This window comes from Tasmannia lanceolata, unplaced genomic scaffold (genome assembly GCF_043159265.1).
Source record: "Tasmannia lanceolata isolate RefF3 unplaced genomic scaffold, GAP_Taslan_0.1 ptg000008l, whole genome shotgun sequence".
NCBI classification, from domain to species: Eukaryota; Viridiplantae; Streptophyta; class Magnoliopsida; order Canellales; family Winteraceae; genus Tasmannia; species Tasmannia lanceolata.
In genome coordinates, this window is record NW_027518685.1 from 20,929,869 (window position 1) to 20,950,852 (window position 20,984).

The following is a 20,984-nucleotide window of genomic DNA, read 5'->3' on the forward strand; positions in this document are numbered from 1 at the left end:
TCTTCGCCGGAGTTAAGAAAATCAAATAGTGAAGCCATCAACGGGTTTGGTTGGTGGAGTGGAGTAGGCCTTGTGTGTTTGAGGACCGAACCACTTTAAATCTCAGGTGCATTCTCTCTAATCTCTTGCTTTACACTTGCATTGCACCTTTAGATTTAACTTGTGTGCTTGAATTTCATCTTGATCTCTTAATCTTCTAAAATTGGGTTTGAGTTTCTAAAAGAGTTAAAACTTGTTAGCAACCTAATTTTTTACCTCCTCATTAGTTGCCAATTCGGGACCACCCTTGGAATTTCACAACCCAATGTACTGATGTCAAAGCATGATCGATTGAGCGAGACATTATCTCAGGTTTACTTTTCTTTGGAAATTATCTCGGGTCGGCCCTAGATTCATAAACCTGATCCTACCCAAGATAGTTTTTTCAAGTTGGTTTGGGTCGGGTTTTTATTGTTTATCATAGGATATTTACTAATCTCAAAGATTGTAAAAGAAAAAACGACAAATTTTCATGCCAAAAACGTTTAAATTTATATAATCAAGTGCATGAATTTAAGAAGGAAACTATTTTTTCACATCACAACACATGATCAGCCCAATGAAAATAATTATATCAATATATTAGAAAACCCAATAAATAAGATATTTAAGAATGTCATAGTACGCCTATATTGGGCCGTTTGGACACGTGGATTTTAAAATCTTGGATTTCCTCAAAATCATGGACGGGAGACAAGAGAAGAAGGCCGCCCGTTTCGCTTCTCTTTATAATCCTGGATTTTAAGCAATAAATCCAGGTTTTAGAAATCTCTTCCCCATCCTAAGATTTCGAAAACCCATAACATGGGATGATCTCTTACTTTCTTGCTGACAGAAAGAAGGGCGAAAAATTAGAAAACGACAGACAATCTCCTTCTCTCATCTCCCATTCAGGATTTTGAGGAAATCCAAGATTTTAAAATCCGCGTATCTGAACGGGTCGGGTTTCAGGTTTCGGGCTTTTTCCTTCGGGTCAGGTTTTTCAACCTAAAACCCTACCCAACCCAAGTCGCATGATTTCTAAACCTGACCCAAGTTGCAACCTTCGGTGAGAGGGATACTAAAGGTAATTTGAGAAAAGACTGGATTAAAAATAGAAAGATACTGTTCGCACTTTCTCCTTGTTTGCCTGTCTCTCCCCCTCGTCTCTACATATTTCCTCGGTCATACATTTTCTCCCCACTTTCACATCACCCACACCCTCAGTATTTCCGCCGGAACTCCCGGCCAACCTCGCCGGAATCTGACACACGCCCGTAGGAATGGAAGACTATCTGAAGCATTTCGTTGACGAAACCGACTTCTACAACCGTATTGTCCTCGGAAATCTACTGCCACATCATCTGTGGAAACCGCTTCCTCACATTCTCCAGGCTTGGCTCCGAAATTACATCGGAGGACTCCTCCTTTACTTTATCTCTGGATTTCTATGGAGTTTCTATATCTATTACTGGAAAAGAAATGTCTATCTTCCTAAAGGTATAGAATCTCTTCTTTTTCTTGTTTGTGATTTTCAGTTTTGTATCTCGTTTTTCTTTAAGATAGATTTTTTGATCGTAGATAATATGAATTGTCAGATCTGCTCTCTTTGTTGATAGGCTTGGGTTCTCGATTTGGGCTTTCTGTAGTGTTTTTTAGGGATTTTGATGTTGGTTTACTTGAATTGATGGAGATATTTACAGAGGACTACTTTATTATTGATTTTCTTTAATGCAAATGCTAAGCAGATTGGGTCTTTCTTTTTATTTATTTATTTGTGTTTTCTTTTTGTTTGAGCAGCATGTAGAATTTACTTGTTTGGAATGGACAGTAGGAGTGGTTTTAATTTTGACTTTCCTTTTTTGTTGTAAATCTGTTGATTTGAAGAATATGACTAGGTGGAAAATCATTGTTGATTCGATATTGAAGTGTTTTGTTGTCAATTGGATTTGGTTTACTGGTTAACTTTTCTCCTTAAACAGTCACAGAATTCTGTTTACAAATTTGTTTCAATGAAGACTAAAGTTTCTTCGATTAAGAAAGTAGGCTAAGTGTTTGAGCACATGATATAAATGTTTTCACTGATTCCTATGGCAGTGATCCATTTGAAGTTCCACTATTGGAATACATTTGGGATCCCTTTAATCCATATAGAAGGATCTTAGAGGGAATGCTTCTCAGGGTTTCACTACTGCCATGTTTCAAAAAAGACGAAAAAAAAAAAAAAAGGTTCTTTACTACGTCTTACATTCGTGCCAACCTTTTAGCTATTTAGTACCTCTTAAGTTCTTTACTATTCTGGGCATTTTTGAGTCCTTGTATCCCCCTTCATGTGTTAGGGGTTGTTCTCTTTGCTCTTCATGATGTACTTTTCTATCTATTTTAATATATCAGGTGGGGGTCTGCCTAACCCCAGCTTACCCATAAAAAAAAAAAACAAAAAAAAAAGAAGCCTTTCTTGCACATCGAAGAAGTTGGAATGGCTCTTTTAAGTTTGATCACAACACTCATGAACAGAACTTGTAGTATTGAACCCTGACACCTTTCTATCTGTATTTACTTTCTTCCTGTGTAACATGGTGGATGAAATGCAACCTGACACTATTCCTTTTCACTCTTTTATCCATTTCACTGACTCTCTGACACAAGACCGACTTGGGACCAAAATATTTGAATTCAGTGGAAATAACGCAATGAAACTTAATGATCTCGTGTCGGCTACTAGCGAAATTGAAATCTATCAGCTGAAATGTCAATCCATACTATCTGGTTTGTACTTCAAAGAGTAGAGCTTACCACATATTTTCTTTTCACAAGTCAACTAGATCCCAATTTCTCTGTTCTTCAGGTGCTTCCATCTCCTAAGCCATAGTCTCTTTCCATTTAGGATGAAATGGGGTATTTGCAAGCCTTGTAGGATTACGAAAAAAAGGAAATAGAAGCTAGATATGGTCGAAAGGAAGGAGACAATAAACTACAAAGAAAAAAATGATTAATAGGATGACAAGTAAAAGTTCTCTTTTCTTTATGGAGAACAATGGTCAAGTCAGAGGAGGAATATGGAGGAATAGAAGAAAAGCTTGAGATAGATGATTGTAGGTGTTCTTTGGATTGGTCTGTTTGCTGGATCCGAGACTTCCTTTGGTGTAAACCTGCAAAGGCTTGTCATGAGGGATTTGTTGAACTTGAGGGCATTCTGTTGACTTTTCAACAATAATTGAGAGAGGTGTTGAATTCTTTAAAGAAGGTGCACCAGTGTCACTCAAGGAAGAAAAATATGGAATGTCTTCAATGGTGACATCTTCTTTAAAGAAGGTGCAACAGTCTCACTCAAAGAAGAAAAATATGGAATGCTTCAATGGTGACAACTTTAGATACAAATCATTTCTGAGTGATTAGACTAAAACATTTGTGTCCTTTATGAGTACTAGAATATCCTAAGAAGACACATTAATTGAACTGCGGTTCTAACTTGTTTCTTGTGGGAACTAAAATATGAATGAAGCAAACAGAACTGAAGACCTTTGTGGAAGAGGGGCGGAGCCAGGAATTTACACTTGCAGGGGCCGCACTAATTTACACTTGCTAAGTATTGGTCATTTGGGGTTGGGAATGTGGAAGGGGGGGGGGGGGGGGGGGAGTGGGGGTTATGGCCACTAAACTAGAAAATCATGCCTGTACAACCATGCCCATAAAAGGGATTTTTCTAGTCATTGGGGGGGCCATGGTCCCCCTCATGCTCTATGTGCCTCCGCCCCTGCGTACTACCATATTTGAGGAGTTGAATAGGATAATCCCCCCATCGCCCTAGGAGGCAGTCACAAGACTCAAAGCTACTTCACCCAATATATTGTTGAAACCTTCATCCCGATGAGTAAAGATGGAGTCACTTCCAAAAGGTGATGGTTTTTTCGCTTAGCCATACTATTATTTTGTTGTGGTGTGTAGGAACAAGAAAGTTGTGTTTTGTACTATTTTCTAGGAGTTACTTCTTTAAACCATGGTATGGATACTCCCATCCTTGGTTCGAACAATAAACATGAACTTTAACGTCAAATTGGGTTTGTAAAAATTTTGAAATAATTGAAATATACATGTTACTTCATCACAATGTTTCATCAAATATATCCAAGTAGTACATGAGTAGTCATTAATAAAATATAATAAAGTAACGAAAGCCATGAGTATACACTCAACGAGGGGCAGGAACCAAACATTTGAATGGATTAATGAAAATAGTGTGGATCTTTTATTGATACTAGGAGCATAAGTAGTTTTACTTTGAAAATTGACACGTCTCACGGCGTAACTTTGACTCGCTATTCAAAGCAATTTTTTTAGGAAATAATAACTCGACTTCAACAAAAATGCTTTAGGTGACATTGCCTCATATACAATGGACGAATATGATTAATTGGCTTTCAATGATGGGTTGTTGGATAGATATTCTTTATATATAGGGGTGTAAACGAGCCGAGCCGAGCTTGGCCAGGCTCGGCTCGGCTCGTTAAGCTCAAAAGCTCGGCTCGGCTCGGTCAGGCTCGCGAGCCTTACCGAGCTCGGGTTATATTATGTTCACACCCCTCATCTTCCCTGGACAGCCCTACTAGTGTAATTTGACTACTTTTTTTACACTATCGGGGGTGGTCCTAGTAACAAATGGGGTTCCAAAAATGAAGTGACATATTTTGCCCCCCCCTTTTACTCCCTGGACAACCCTTTTAATGTATAAATTAATATATAATATATATATATTTAAATATATTAAATTCTTAACGACCCGAGCCTGGCCTAAATTGGGCTCGGCTCGTTAAGCTTAACGAGCCTGGCGAGCCGGCTCGGCTCGGCTTGTTAAGAATTCGAGCCGAGCTCAAGCCGAGCTTGAGCGAGCCTCCGAGCCCGAGCCAAAATTGACACCCTTATTTATATATATGAGCAAATACAACTTGTTATTCTCACGACCACCACCAATCAACTTCTTCGATTCTAGATGATAAAAAATGCTGTCTCTTCTTTTCCCTCAGTGTTTAGCTTATCTTTTATCATCCGTGGAAGTTCCTAAACATGACTAATTTCTCCCATAATCATTTCTTGTTCCTTTATTGCCCCTAGAGTCCTTTGCTAGGGCTGAATGTTCTACACTAGTTGTTGAACCAACACCATCGTAGTAGTTTTTTCTGCTAGCGTCACCTTTAATACAGTTGTAAATTGATTCAAGAGAGTGTAACTCATCTTTTTCGAGGACTTGAAAAAGTTGGAGTTCTAGATCTGGAGTTAAACCAACTTACCAACAAGGAACTCAAAGATCATACATTGTTCTGCTTGTTTCTTTATGTCTTCAATAGTAAGGGCTATGGGCTAGTTACATTATTCAGTTTGTTTCTTTATGTCTTCAATAGTAGGGGCTATGTGGGAGTAGTAATCAAGTTCCTCCCCTTTTTTCCAAGGAGGCCAAGAAGTACTCTTCGTTCGATTAAGCACCTTGCTACATATTTGTATATAATAACTTCTACTACTACGGGGTTCCACCAAATCCAAAAGCCATGCCATAATAGTAAGGTTCTCACTTCTTACCATCATGGGATGAGCCCTCTTCTGTTGGTTCTTCAACCTTTCAGCTACCGATAAACATTCTAGCGGACTGAGCCCTCCAATTAATTTATTTTATAAACTGTAATAATCATCAATCCTAGGTGGTCATTGTTTTATTGTTTCTCGTGGAATTGATTACTCTTTGGTTAACTTCAAAAACATTGCTTGATCCTATATCCATGCTTCGCAAAAAGAAAAAAAAAACAAAAGATCTCATCCAAAGACAATATAGATAGCATGGAACAAAAGGGAAAAATACACCTTCATTATCCATGCATTGTATGCTGGTTTCCATTTTCATCTTTGACTTTGAGAAAAAGGAAACCCTCAAAATCTGATTCTAGGGTTATGATTTAGGATTTGATCAGAACTCTCTCTACTACCATGTCATAAATAAAAAAAAGGGCGGCCCAGTGCACGAGGCTCCTGCCATTGCGGGGTCTGGGGAGGGCTAGATGTACGCAGCCTTAGCCCTGCAATGGAGCAACCTTACCGTTGCGCCAAGGCTCGCCCTCTGTAATGGCGGGAGCATTCGTGTATATAATAATCAATTACAACTAATTACAAAACATCACACAGAAGATCGGACTTATCAAAGTTACTCAGTAAGTCTCTTAAAAGTGACGAACAGTTCATTCAGTGGACCATATCCAATAACTCTTAAGAAACACCATTATTACTCTTCTAAAATTTTGTTGGCTCATTTCATCTGTAAATCGAACAACATCTAAGCTGACACCAACGTAATAAGAAGATTCCTCTTCTCCCTAACACATCCAGCTCCACCCAAGGTTTGAAATTCCGGTTTCGGAGCCGAAACCAAAATTTCGGTAATTTTGGTTTCAGTCCCGGCCGAAATCCTAAATTTTGGATTTCGGCCGAAATTTAAAACCATGGATCCTCCTAGAAACCGCTCTAAGAGGGAATCTGTCAGCCAATGTACTGCGCTAGCAACCAGACAAAGCCATTATCCAAGCGTTTTTCAACCTTAACTATGACACTGAACTGGGGCAGTTTGAAACCAGGCTTGACAGTGATCCCAGGATCCCATGGGAGAAAATTCTGCCCTCTTCTCCCTGTCTTTCCCATTGCATCAAACTCAGACCACTCGAACCTTCTCCCTCGCCACGTTGATGTATTCCTCTGTCTACCTTCTCAAGCTTAATTTCTTGAATAATAAACAGCCAGCCTTTCTAGCTCTAATCACTTCCTTGATGCAGCCCTCCTTTCCAAAAGAGCCCAACACTTGACGTTCCAAGAAAAATCTTCATCTTAAACCGAGTTAGATTTATTCCTGGTCAAAAGGAAAAAGAGAGTTAGATTTAGTCCCCTCAATCTGCACTTTTCCAGATAATTAGCTAGTTTTTTTTTTATCATAATTCATCTAGTGATTTAGCCTCAAAACTCCCTTCTGCCTCTCCCTTTTGCTGTTGATCTCATTGAAAGTGATATTTTGCAGATATAGATCGGCTGACGATATGTAAAAAGGGGGATATCTTTTGACAAAGTACCCTCTTATGGTGTAGGTCTAATCACGTACACTCATGGAATGTCAAAAAGGTGCTTTAGGCTGTGAAATTACAGTAGTTACTGTCTAACCCTTAGAGTTGAAATGAGTAAGTAATTCGGAGTGACTAGATTATCCCCAACATATACAATAAAATACATCATAATAGTATTTCCCAACAGACCTCCTGCCTAATTTTATGCTCTAAATACTTTGAGAAAGTCATGAATTCCTTTCTCTTAGGGCTTACTTATAGTCTCATGGAATTTCTATCCGAATTAGAATGACTGTCTTTGGAATTTACGTAGTGTTCCATATGATATATTCAGTCTCTTATGTTTTTATGAGATAGAACTTGCATCAATGAAAAGATAAGATGAACTCATGGTTGAAATGTGAAAATGCATGCTTGGCTGTGGAGTGAGATCCTGAAAGAGATGTTTTCATCATTTTTTTTGCGGATAACATTTTCTCCCTGTCTTTTTTGCACAGATTTTATACCTTCAAATGAGTCCATACTTTTGCAAATAATGGTCACAATGAAAGCCATGCCCTTTTATAGCGCTCTTCCAACAGTTTCAGAGTACATGATTGAAAGTGGCTGGACAAGGTGTTTTTCTAGTATAAGTGAAGTTAGTTGGCCTGCCTATCTTGTATATTTGACAATATATTTAGGGATTGTTGAGTTCGGAATTTACTGGATGCATAGAGAGTTGCATGACATAAAACCCTTATACAAGCATCTTCATGCAACACACCACATCTACAACAAGCAGAATACACTTTCTCCATTTGCTGGTAAGTTCTACCATCAATTCGATTGAACTCGCTTGATTTTCTTGCAGATTAAAGTGACTTTTTTTTTTTTTCAAACAGAAACGTGTTTTCTTATGTAAAAGCTATCCTGTCAGTATGAAGACCCTGATATTGAACTGTAGCATTGCCCATTTCATGTCTTTGCTTCTTTCAACTGAATCCTAATCAATGTTGATAATCTTTATTTTAAGTGTTAAATAGTTATGCTGTTAATCAAAGATGCAAAGATGAGGGGTTAAATAGAAGAATCCACACGGCTGGTTCAACAACCCAACAAAAAATTAAAAAGGGACTCGATGTTCAGGACAAATAGTGTACCTCCAAAAGACAAGGATCTGGTAAGCACGATGGTTGGTGATTTGAGTAGGATAGCCATCTCAAAGAGATTAGTCACCTCGTTACGGCCTAGGACCTATGACTGACTCTCTAGGACCAGACATACTGCCCCGAAGTAAGGTTTGTTCTCTTTTTATGGGGTCAGAAGGTGTTAGGAACCAACTCCACTCGACCAAAAACTCGGTCTCTGCTTTAGATTCCTTGCTTCAATCATAAAAACTACATTTAATCTTGCTTCTTGATGCAATTTGGATTAAAATAAGTGCAATACTATCTTATCACTAAAAGGAGAAAACATGAAGCAAATGAACAAAAATAATTAATGCACTAAGCCTAGAAATCAAGTTTCATTTGACTGTCTGTGCACAAGCTTGATCGACAGGTTAATCTATTGATCGAGATCCAGCAGCATTGATCGGAATTAGATGTCGATTCTGGACAGTCATATCAAATTTGACTTGGATTCTAGATTTTGAAGGTTAAATCAAAACATTTTAACCCTTCCACTATTCTAGCATGCTATAATCATTGAAAAAGGCTCAGTAGGTAGCAGAGAAACTAAATTCACTGATATATGAAATAGGATTCCAAGGCTAGTCGGAACAATCTGATTGTCTCCATCAACTTGCTAACCAGTCGATCTGATGGATCATTCCAGCGATTAATGGCTCATTCCATTCTACATATCTGCATATTGATTGATGCATAGGACTGTGCAGCTAGTTCTATGCCAACCTTAAATCCATAATTCGGTATTAAAAATAAAAGGAGCTTAATTTAAAGATGCAATTCTAATATTATTTTTGAAACCATGATGATTAATATGAGGAAATAGCTATTGATCGAATGCAAACTGAAATACATGTAGTCTACTGGATTTTAAATTTATGATATATTAACTGTATATGAAACTACACGTGGAATTAATTTAACCTATATGTAGAATTCACTAAAGCATCCTATTTTATGGTGTGGAAATTGGAGATGCAAAAACCATAAAGAGCTAAAATACTGACATCTAATGGAGGCTTGGGGTTGCAATCTTCAGCTTTTAACCTTTGGAGAGCTTAGGAGCCCATCCAACTTTTGTTTACCCTTGAAACTTTATCCAAATCCTAAAAAAATATGAAGTCTCAAATGTTTTTTTTTCCAATGTAGTTGACTGTATAGGTATAATTGCACTCAAGTTGGTGTGCCTTGCCATTGGGAATTCATAGCCTTTATATAGGTTGGGGGTTTTTGGAAAAAAAAATCCCTTGAGTTTAAAAATCAGTTTTAGATAAAAATAACAAGTTTTGTTCAAAGCCTTTGGTAAAATCAGAAGTTGTTTTTAGATAATAAAACCCTAATTCTAAGGTTAGGTTTCATGTTTCTAATCTTAAGAAGTTTGGAAGGAAACAAAGTTGATTTGGAAGCAAATAGACAACTTTAGCAATTCTTGAAAATAATTACTTTGCCAAAAAACTAGTCCTGGCATCAATTGATGAGTTAATTTTTGATCAATGTGACAGTACATCGATCGATGGTTTGGGCCATCGATTGAGGATCAGAGCCGTTAAACAATGTTTTGCTGCCGGATTCACCATCCACCCTCCGATTCGCGATCCGGGGTCGCACGATTTCGAAACGTGGTTCACTAACGACCCGGATTGCCAAAAATGACGAACCGCGGCGACCCGCGGGAGAGAGAAAGAGAGAGAGATGCATATAGACTAGAAGAGAGATGGAGAGAGCTACAAATTTTATATATTTTGGGTTGAATTGGAACTAGAGCTTTATTTTGAAAAAAATATGTAGGGCACACATGAGGTTTTTTTATTTTTTTATTAAATGGATGAAGTATGGACTATGGAAGGATATTCATATATTCCAATCGGAACTTTCTTTTTGAAAAAATATGTATGACATACACGAGGTTTTTATATTTTGTGTATTAAATGTGTGTAGTGTGTACTATGGAATGACATTCTTGTAAAAATATATGAAATTATATATATACATATATATAATATATATATATATACCCTCATCGTACCGCGTACCAAACTACCATCGTACCCCGTACCCGTTCCCGTACCGGAACGAACCGCGTTCCAGGTAACCTTACTTTTGCATAAGAACTCTTCGAAAATCATATAGAAACCTTTATGTAGAAACTAGTTTTGTGGAAAATGGTTGAAAACAAGTCATAATTATCTACTGGAAATAAGGGTGTCAATTTTGGCTCGGGCTCGGAAGCTCACTCGAGCTCGGCTCGAATCCTTAACGAGCAGAGCCCGAGTTAGGCCAGGCTCGGCTCGGCTCGGCTCGTTAAGGCTCGTCATTTCAAAATCTGCAAAAACGTACCGAATGTCATGTCAACATCATCTGCAAAATGACGGTTGTGAAAATTCGAAATTTATTTTTTCCCGTAATTGTCATAACTTTTAACCTTTTTTGGTATTTTTTTCTTAATTGTCATAACTTACTGCCTTTTTTGGTAATTTTTCATTTTAAACTTTATAAATTCAGGAATTTACTTTTTGTATGTAATGATTACTTTTTTTTCATATCTGCTTTTGCTAGCGACATTTGCGATTTGTGACATTTGCGATTTGTGCGAAACTTTATAACGAAGCTCGATAAAGCTCGGGAGCGGCTCGCGAGCCTGGCCGAGCCTGACCGAGCCGAGCCTGGTTCGAGCCCGAGCCCGAGCCGAGCCGAGCATTTGAGCTTAACGAGCCGAGCCGAGCCGAGCCTGGCCAAGCTCAGCTCGGCTCGGCTCGTTTACACCCCTAACTGGAAAGCTTTGGATCTGTTTTTAAAAGCAATCTTCTCAGTGGTTTGCTACTCAGAAGTCATCCGTCTATCTTAAAGTATGTGCATCTCTATGTCTCAGTCACACCCTCATCATTGGTTTGCAACGCCAAGGGTATCGACCAATGTTAGGTCAGTCGAAAACAAAATAAGTTGCTACAACTACACATTGAATTATGTAAATTGGGAAGCTATAAAGGAAAGAATGAACAGAGAAGAAAAGATGGAGAAAACGAGAAGGGAGACAGGATTTCGTGGGGATGAAAGTTACACAATATGTGTAGCTTTCTCTCCTTTATGCTCATATGTGACAAACATTGGAAATGAAAAAAATATCCTTCTTATGGTTAGGGTTTTCACTGTTCACGTCACTATTAATGCACGCGAAAAACATTTTACTCTAAACCTCCCTCAAGATGAACTATAGATAGCTTATGAGGAATATCTTGAAACCTTTTGCTTGCTAGTGCCTTGGTGAGAATATCTGTCAATTTATTTTTAGATCTAGCATACGGGACGATGCTAACCTTTTTTTCTATTTTCTCTTCTGAAGAAATGACAATGTACCTTGTATATGCTTGGTCCGTTCATTGAATACTGGATTGGTAGTAATACTTGATTTCATAGGCATATAAACTCACTCCTAGACCTCTAAAAAGCATTATCATCTACATGAGCACAAAAGTGGCATGGGATATTGCTCTATACTCTGCCTCGACACTCGACTCGATGAAAACTGTTTGCTTCGTACTTTTCAATGTAACCAAATTGCCTCTTGGATCACTAACAGAGCCGACCATATTGGTATCATAGTCCCCTATACATCCATTTGACCATGGCATACAAAACTCCTTTCCTAGGGCAGTTTGGAGACAGATGCGAATTCTATAGACATCTTCAAGGTGATTTGAATAGGGAGAGTGCATGGACTAACTGATTAAGCTTACTGCATATGCAATATCTGAGCGATTGGTCATGAGGTAAATCATTTCATGAGTTCATGGAATCTTCATGAACTCAATTTATGTCTTCTTTTTCATACAATTTTCTTCTCCAGTCTCTTTTTATAGTGGGTCCAACAAATACTTCCTTTGAGATATGAAGATTCCATACTTTGATCTTGCCGCCTCAATTCCCAAGAAGTATTTATGAGGCATTGGGTCTTTGATGTCAAATACCCTTGCAGGTGCTCTTTCACTTCTTTGATATCTCGAGCATCATTGCTTGTAATGACAATGTCATCTATAGATACCACTAGGATGGCCATGCTCCTACGATTCCTTCTAGCAAATATAGAGTGATCACCTTAGTTCCTCCTTAATCCAATGCGATTTATCATCAAACTAAAACTTGGGCTGAAAAAAGTTGAGAGATCGATATACACCCCTTCTTAGAGGTCCCCATGAAGAAATGCATTCTTCATGTCTAGTTGATGGGGAGGTCAAAGTAGAAATTGTAAGATTAACGAATGGAATGCGGAAGAAGACGGAAGAAGTGGAGGAGGAAGAGAGGGGAGAGTTTAGAGAAATCGTATGAGAGAATTAGAGAGATGTGGTCGACCACTCTGTCTCTTCCCTATATATTATAAATATAACTTATTTACAATTAATTCACTAGAAGTGAAATGAGAGAAAATTATAGTTATACCCCCGTATGCATAAAGTAACTCCAGTAAACTCCTATATCTCAAGTTCTCAGCACTCTCAAGTTGGTGAAAAGATATCACTCATGCCTAACTTGCCAACTATCTAAGACAATCGATCCGAAGTGATGACTTTCATATGGATGTCAACAAGTTTTGTTTAGGTAGGAATGCAAGGGGTACAAATCAGTCATTGCTTGCGCTTCTCCCGTGTGATGATACGATCAACCTTAGTATGTTTTGTTTGATCATGTTGAATAGGATTATACACGATGCTTATGGAAGCCTTGTTATCACAATACAAGTTCATAGGACCAGATGTAGAGAAAGCTTTGACTACAAGCCGAAAGGTTTGCTGATGAATACAAGTCGAAAGGTTTGACTGTCTGGCGTGATATTATGAGTTTGGTCCATGAGTTTAGCAAAGGCATTCGGTTCAAAGTATATGTGGGCGATCGGATTCGATTTTGGTTAGATTCTTGGTGTTCGGTTGTGCCTCTTAAGGAGCTTTTCCCTACCTTGTTTGTGGTTTCTTCTCATAAAGAGGCGTTTGTTGCCGATTGTTTCGAAAGGGTGAATCTTAAGGTAGTTTGGAAACCAAGTTTCAGAAGAGGTTTCTTTGACAGAGAATTGGATTCAATTACTCAACTGTTTGGATTGATTGAAGGGTGTTATATCAAAAGGTGTGGGGTTGATAGAAGAGTGTGGGTTTGGAGCACATTAGGTTCATTTTCGGTCAAATCTTTCTATTTTAACTTAGTGCCTAGTGAAGCAGCTCCGTGGCTCCTCTTTCAGCCAAGATATGAAAATTTCATTGTCCTCCTAGGGTGAGTTTCTTTGGTTGTGCTGTTTGTAGTGGGCGTATCTAGACTATTGAATTCCTAAGAAAGAGAGGAATGTGGTTGGTGGATCATTGTCCTTTGTGCAGATTAGATTGAGACTCCATTGATCATTTGTTTGTTTATTGTAAGGTTTCACGAGAGGTTTGGGGTCTTATTCTATTGCGCTTTGGATTTTGCTGGGTGTTCCCTAGTTCTATTCCAAATTTGATTAAGAGCTGGGAGTTGTGTCCGTGGAAAAAGAAAGAAAAGTTTCTATGGAAGATTTGTCTTTTGGCCACTTGGTGGGTCATTTGGAAAGAAAGGAATTCTAGGGTGTTTGAAGGGGTGGCTAAATCTCCTTATTGGCTTTATGTGAGGGTTATAGCTGTATCAATTCTTTGGGCTAGAAGTCTTCCCCTCTTTTCGTTTGTATCGGCATTTGATCTTTGGGAAGGTTGGCAAATAATTTGCAATGAAGGGGAGCGCAAGTTCAAATTATTCAACATTGGGAAGCCCCTCCTGCAGATTTGGTGAAATTGAATTTTGATGGTTCTTGTTTAGGCAATCCAGGGGCGGCTGGAATTGGAGGCATATGTAGAGATTCTTTGGGAGAGGTTTTATGGGCGTATTCTGGGTCCATCGGACTAAGTGATTCAAATGAGGCGAAGGTAAAGGCGGCTTTCCATGGTATTATCAAGCATTTGGATAGTGAATTTTATGACGTTGTGGAAGATGACTCTTCAAATGTTATCAGTTGGCTTTCGGGAGTCGTGGCTCCTCCGTGGGGATTTCTTTCCTTTTTTGAGGAGATTTCAGATCTAATTCGTGGTTCTTCTATTGTTTTTAAGCATGTCAGGAGGTCTGCTAATGGTGAAGCAGAGTCCCTAGCTAGGGCGGGTGTGTCTGGGTTGGGTTTGGAATGATTTGACTTCCTCCCGCCTTGATTTTGTATGCTTCCTTTCTTTCCTTCTTTGTAATCCTTAAGGACCATCTCGGTTTTTTTTTTAATATATATCATGTTGCCATTTCAAAAAAAAAAGGACCAGATGTAGAGAGCCCTAACTTAGATAACAGTCTTTGAAGCCACACTAGTTCACACATTCCATATGTAGAGAGTCCCCATTTGTAGATTTTTAAGGGTTGCTGTGTCAAACACCTCGGATCCAAATTGACACTCTAGATATGAATCTATGTTTGCTTTCCATATTTTCTCTTTTCCAAACCCCTCACCTCCCGTACTCGCTTCCCACTCTGGTAACTAGAATATAAACTAGTTAAATGCAGTATATGAAATCCGAGTGGAACAAGAGCCGGTGTTGTGATTAGGCAGATATAAAGCAGTCCTAGCTTCATGGCCTATCTTAAACTTTTGAGTACTGTTTTCCTTATTAATGCATATGCATCTCAAAATATCTATTGTGTCAAAATTAAATGATAACGTGTTATTAGTATCGTGAGGTCCACTGGAGCAATTTGGGCATACAATTGTATTTTCAGCAACACACTAACTTCCAGCATTTGAGATTGATTTTCTCACCTTATGGATATAGCTTACGTAAGTATAAGTTATATCTGAGGATTCATCTATACCATATTAAGCATCTTTGTCTATTGTTAGTTTGAGAATTCCCATTGACATGCCTATTAAAATGCATCTGATATGTCATATTGTTTTTTTTGCCAGTTCAAAGTGGTTTCCATATTAAACAAATAGCTTGTCACAATTCATGAATTCTTTTCAGGGTTGGCATTCCATCCACTGGATGGTATTCTACAGGCACTACCACATGTTATGGCGCTCTTCCTCATCCCAACACATTTCACGACCCATATGATTGTTTTCTTCATTGAGGGCATTTGGACTACCAACATTCATGATTGCATCCATGGTAACTTGTGGCCTGTCATGGGCGCTGGCTACCACACAATTCACCACACCACTTATCGTCACAACTATGGCCATTACACCATATGGATGGATTGGATGTTCGGAACTCTTCGCGACCCAAAGGAAGACTCCGAGAAAGTGTCATGATATTATTCGTCAAGGGGATGGATCATTTGGCCAGGTTAAAGTTAATGGGCCTTCAACTTGTGTCTTTCCCTTCTTCCATGTAGCTTTGATTGAATTGCTACTTTCTTGTGATATTTAGCTATGTAACTCATGTTTCTTGTTGCACTATACATGCAAAGAGAACAGGAAATCCATTAATTTGTGTAACCAACCATAATTTAGGAGCGGCACATGGTGAATTTTGGATGAGATTCGATCATCCGAATGCCATGTGGCATATCCTTTTTGGGTTACATTTTCTTCTATGAAGGCAGGGTATAGTGTTCCTTTTTTTAGGGAGGATATGATACAAATGAGATGATTTTGTTGCAGATGTTTGTGTTTCTTAAGTCACGTTTGGCAGCCATGAAAGTTTTTTTTTTCCCCTCGGAATATTGGTTTTTCAAGTGGTGGGAGAGGGGAGGAGCGTGGGAGATGAAGAGAATTGAGAGGGCACGAGTGGGGAAAGGGTGACAGGTAGGGACAGGAGAAACTCTATCGAAAATAGAGTTTTATTTTTCCTTATTTTATGCCACTTCGCATTATCTCCTCACTCATGCTCTCTCGTTCCTCTCCCTCTCCAGCTCTCCTCACACCTCTCTCAATACTTGGTAAGCTACTATTCCATGGACAAAAAAAATTCATGGTTGGCAAACATGGCCTTAGGCTCCATTTTTTTCAACGTAAAATGGGCGTAAAACAAATTTTACACCCATTTCTAAGGGTGTCAATTTTGGCTCAGGCTCGGAGGCTCGCTCGAGCTCGGCTCGAATCCTTAACGAGCCGAGCCGAGCCGGCTCACCAGGCTCGTTAAGCTTAACGAGCCGAGCCTAATTTAGGCCAGGCTCGGCTCAGCTCGGCTCGTTAAGGCTCGTTAAGAATGTAATATATTTAAATATGAGAAAACGGTTCCTACACATGTGTAGAGAGTTCTCTACACACTAGCTTAAAATACAGTGGGGGCTCACATTGTTTGGGTGATCCAAGCCAACCATTTTAAAGGCCCTCACATAGATATGGTGTCGACAAAAAATCAGATCCATAGGATCATCCCAACCCTACGATTTGTGGAGGTAAAATGGATGTCTTTAAACATTCACAAATTAGTTCATTTTTTACCTCCAAAGTTCGAATGGTTAGGATGATTCTATGGATCTGATTTTTTGTGGACACCCTATCTATGAGAGGGCCTTAAAAATGAATGGTTTGGATCACCCAAATAATGTGGCCCCCACTATATTTTAAGCTAGTGTGTAGATAACTTATCTACACGTGTGTAGGAATCGTTCTCTCATTAAATATATATATTATATATTAATTTATACATTAAAAGGGTTGTCCAGGAGGTGAAAGGGGGGCGGGGGTGCAAAATATGTCACTTCATTTTTGGAACCCCATTTGTTACTAGGATCACCCCCCATAGTGTAAAAAAAGTAGTCAAATTACACTAGTAGGACTGTCCAGGGAAGATGAGGGGTGTGAACATAATATAACCCGAGCTCGGTAAGGCTCGCGAGCCGCTGGCCGAGCCTGGTTCGAGCCCGAGCCGAGCCGAGCCGAGCCTGGCCAAGCTCGGCTCGGCTCGTTTACACCCCTACCCATTTCCAAACTAAAATGTGCATAAAATCTGTTTTATGCCCATTTTACGTCATCCAGCATTTTATGCCCATTTTACGTCATCCAGCATTTTATGCCCATTTTACGTCATCCAGCATTTTATGCCCATTTTACGTCATCCAGCAGTTCTGTATTTACAAATACATGGAAATGCATACTACTACCATATGCAGGTTTTTCCCCATTGGCTCTCTGATGCGTACTTATTATGGCGTATGTGATTTAGTTATCAAGTAGTTATTTATGTAGGGTAGTGGATGTTAGTTCCTCTCGAATCGTTCCCCAATTATCAAGTAGAAAAGAATTTTACGACAGCAAAGGAAACTTTGTTTTGAGGAGAGTCATGGTTCCTCTCGAATCGAGCCATTAGGAGGTCCGGTTGCCTCGAATCAACCTTTGCCTCCCCCCCCCCCCCCCCCCTTTCTATCTTTTGTTTTGTTTGTTTGTGTTACGGCCAATTAGGCACGTAACACTCTCATTGGTTGATGAATTGGGGCCCTCCTTGGGATTACTTTGTACATCAAAATTCCATCGCTTGAAATTGAAGATCCCTCAAATTTGTTTTTTTGTATCCAAAATTTAGTGGTAAATATATAATTATGGCTTATTTAAGCAGATATCAATTATAAATTGAAGATCCCTCAAACTAAAACAACCATTAAAAAAAAAATCCCTAAAACTTGGAATTGGTGTGGTTCAAGGTACTTTTTCCATTTGTGCAATCAAATCAATGGAAAAGTAAGAAATTTTGGACAGAGCTTTCTTTCCCAAACTTGTCTAGAAAATTCCTGCAATCCCAAGAGAGTCTTATCTTATTTGCGAATAGGATATTTAGGCCAATTTGGAAGCATAAACTATGATAGATATAAAACTATATATGACCGTTATTTACTTAAAGTGACCTTTGAACACGCTTTGCTTACCTACACACGCTTTACTTAATCCCCAACTAAAAATGATGATAGAGACATGCGTTCAAGGGAGTGAATATTGAATCTCAGTTCACGTGTCTTGACAATTGGGGAACGCGTCTTTACATATTAATAGTTCAGTGCAGTGCATTGCATTGTCTATTAGGAGAAGATGTTAATGATAAACATGAATATGGAAATGATACACAGACTCCCTCATTTTGTTAGAAGCTATTCTAATTGGCTGTTGGAAGAAGTGTCTAATAGAAAGGGATTATCATTTAAACAAGGGAGTAAGGATATTATACCCTAATAATACGGGTTAGTATGTTTTGACAAGAAATGTAGCTTCCATGAAATACTTTTTTTAGTGATTATATTGAAAGCAACTGAGCGCGTTGGAATGTCAGCCCAGTGAACGCGGAAGATTAGTGCGTTAATCCTCCCACCCTAATAAAACAGTCAACTTGCATTTTTAAATTTACCAAAAATGCATCAAATTCAATGCAACCCAAAACTTATACAAGGTGGTTTAGTGGAAAGAGATGTTTATAGATGGAGAACGATCTGATTCTATATTGATGTATCTGTTGCAAAATTCAACGTGGTTACGTTTGGCCAAATTGCCTGGGTCTATGGGCAAGAACACAATCTTCCACTAAGAGAAATAAATAAAAAAGATTACAATATGGTTAAATCACTCGTAACCCACAAGTAACATTTTTATTTTGACTTCTCAATCAAGACCAGACGCAAGAAAAAATATAAAAGATCTCTCAGTTTCTCGCTACTAGAGAAAACCCAAGAAAAAATATAAAAGATCTCTCAGTTTCTCACTACTAGAGAAAACCCTTAGAAGAAAACTCTCTTGTTTCTCACTCCCACCATTCACATTCTTCCTCTCTCACAAATATATGTAGGACTTTTCCAAGCCAAAGACCTAATTCTAGTCTAAGTGAGAGGCTCGGACTAACTCTAATTTCTCTCTCTTGGTCCAACCAGGTACCTCCATAGCAATCCTAGTTGCACTAGGTAACTAGCCAAAGGTTAAACCTACATGGAGTAGGAAATTAGACAAAATCATAACAATCTCTGCCGGAAGATTTTTCCGATGAGTTGTCGTCACAAACTATCATTTGCCCCTTTGCCTTTTGAATTACTAGTTACACATCAACGAATCATCTTGGTTATGACTCTACCTGACTCGATCAGCACAACCAAAGCACATGTGCAATTGCACCAAGTCAACTCGCCTAGTCAACTCTATAGAGGGACCTCAATCCATCATCCTTGCTATCAAGAACTAACCCCTCACCATTGTCTTCATTTTGAAAATCTGTCTTTCCATGAGTTGCGAAAGATACCTTATGTGTGTGTGCGCACTATTCCATTTCCAAATAATGATCGAGATCATAAGAATACTTTTAAAAACTCCCTATTCTAAGATATAGTCCACTCCACTGCTATCTTTTCATCAGAACCATACAACCACGTGCGATTTTCATGGCTCCACCTATAGCCGAATACCGGCAATCACTGGAGTCCAAATGGTTAAGAGAGTTACTATCGTATTTGTAGCATTTGTTGTTCAACTTATCAAGTCGTTTCAAACAATTCTTCTTGATGTGATTGTATTTCTTAGAACAATAACAATGCACACTTTTGCCAGTGACTCTGGATCTTAACCTGTCTTTTTTGGATCTCCTATTAAATGTCCTTGCTTTTCTATTCTCCCCACATAATCAATCTATGCACTTGACGAATATCTTGATTAGGCCTCCTTCTAATCTCATAACTTCTTTCAATTTTACGGTATTCTTAGCAAATAATAACATAGTCACAAAATTCTTGTACAAATAAGAAAAATAAGGCCTTGTCTTCTTACTTTATCTTTTCTTGAACCTTGTTAAGCTGATTCACAAGTCCAATGAACAAAGTTATGTGTTTCAAAAGTTCTCACTTTCTTGCATCTTTAGCACATAAAACTACTGCTTCAAATACAGTTGATTGTAGGGATGGGAACCGAGTGGGGCGGGATGTTGCATTCCCCATCCCTGCTAGAAGGAAAATTCCCTGTCCCCACTTCGGGGATGGCAAGGAATCCCCGCCCCCGCCCCACGGCAATATCTAATCGACATCCCCGCTCCGCACAAAAATCCCTGTCTAAAAAAGAAAGCTTTTTAACGCCAATGAAGAAGAAAAGACAAGCCGTGCACTTATCAAAATATCGTAGTGCCAATATCACTAGCCTAAAAGAAATGTTTACTGTTCATGGAAAAAAACACTAAAACAGTACTAAAATAAGAGGGTATTGATAATGGCTTGCATATTGAAATGGGGCGGGCCGACGTGGGGCGTGCCCATCTCCATCCCCGTCCCCGCTCTGGGAAATTTTTTAAATTCCTGTCCCCGTGCGGGGCGGGGTGGATCCCCATTTTCACAGGTGAAATTGCCTACCCAAGTTGGTTGGCCAAGCTTTTTAACATGTAAATCTTCCCTTAATATTGGTGTTGACTATTCTTCATTAACGTTGAGCACAACGTTATCCGTAAGACATTGGCGAATTGTGCCGACCGCCTTCCCCTCAATGTCTCCGCACTTACCATTTATCATCTTCTTCGGCTTCCCATCATTTCCCTTCAATTCCTTAGCCAAACTTTGTGGAACAATAACATCTTTCACTCTTCTCTGCCAAAGAGTGAAGCTTCCCTTTCTATCAAATTTCTCAATTTTAAAGTTTGATGTTGAGCCTTTTAGTGCTATAACCGATCACCCACATCTCTAAATAACATTCTATTAAGTCGGCCACCCTACACGAGGAAGAATTATGCTCGTCTTTCTCTATTTTTCTCCAAAGTTGAGAGAGAAGAATGAA

General features: G+C 38.9%; 1 protein-coding gene across 1 annotated transcript; it reads left to right on the forward strand.

The window, feature by feature from the left end:
* The first annotated feature begins 1,146 nt into the window (after window positions 1–1,146).
* LOC143884756 (delta(7)-sterol-C5(6)-desaturase-like) lies at window positions 1,147–15,877 on the forward strand. Its single transcript, XM_077388513.1, has 3 exons — window positions 1,147–1,518; window positions 7,610–7,915; window positions 15,271–15,877. The coding sequence occupies exons 1-3, from the start codon at window positions 1,302–1,304 to the stop codon at window positions 15,561–15,563; spliced, it is 816 nt and encodes a 271-aa protein (XP_077244628.1). The 5' UTR covers window positions 1,147–1,301; the 3' UTR covers window positions 15,564–15,877.
* The last annotated feature ends 5,107 nt before the right edge of the window (window positions 15,878–20,984 follow it).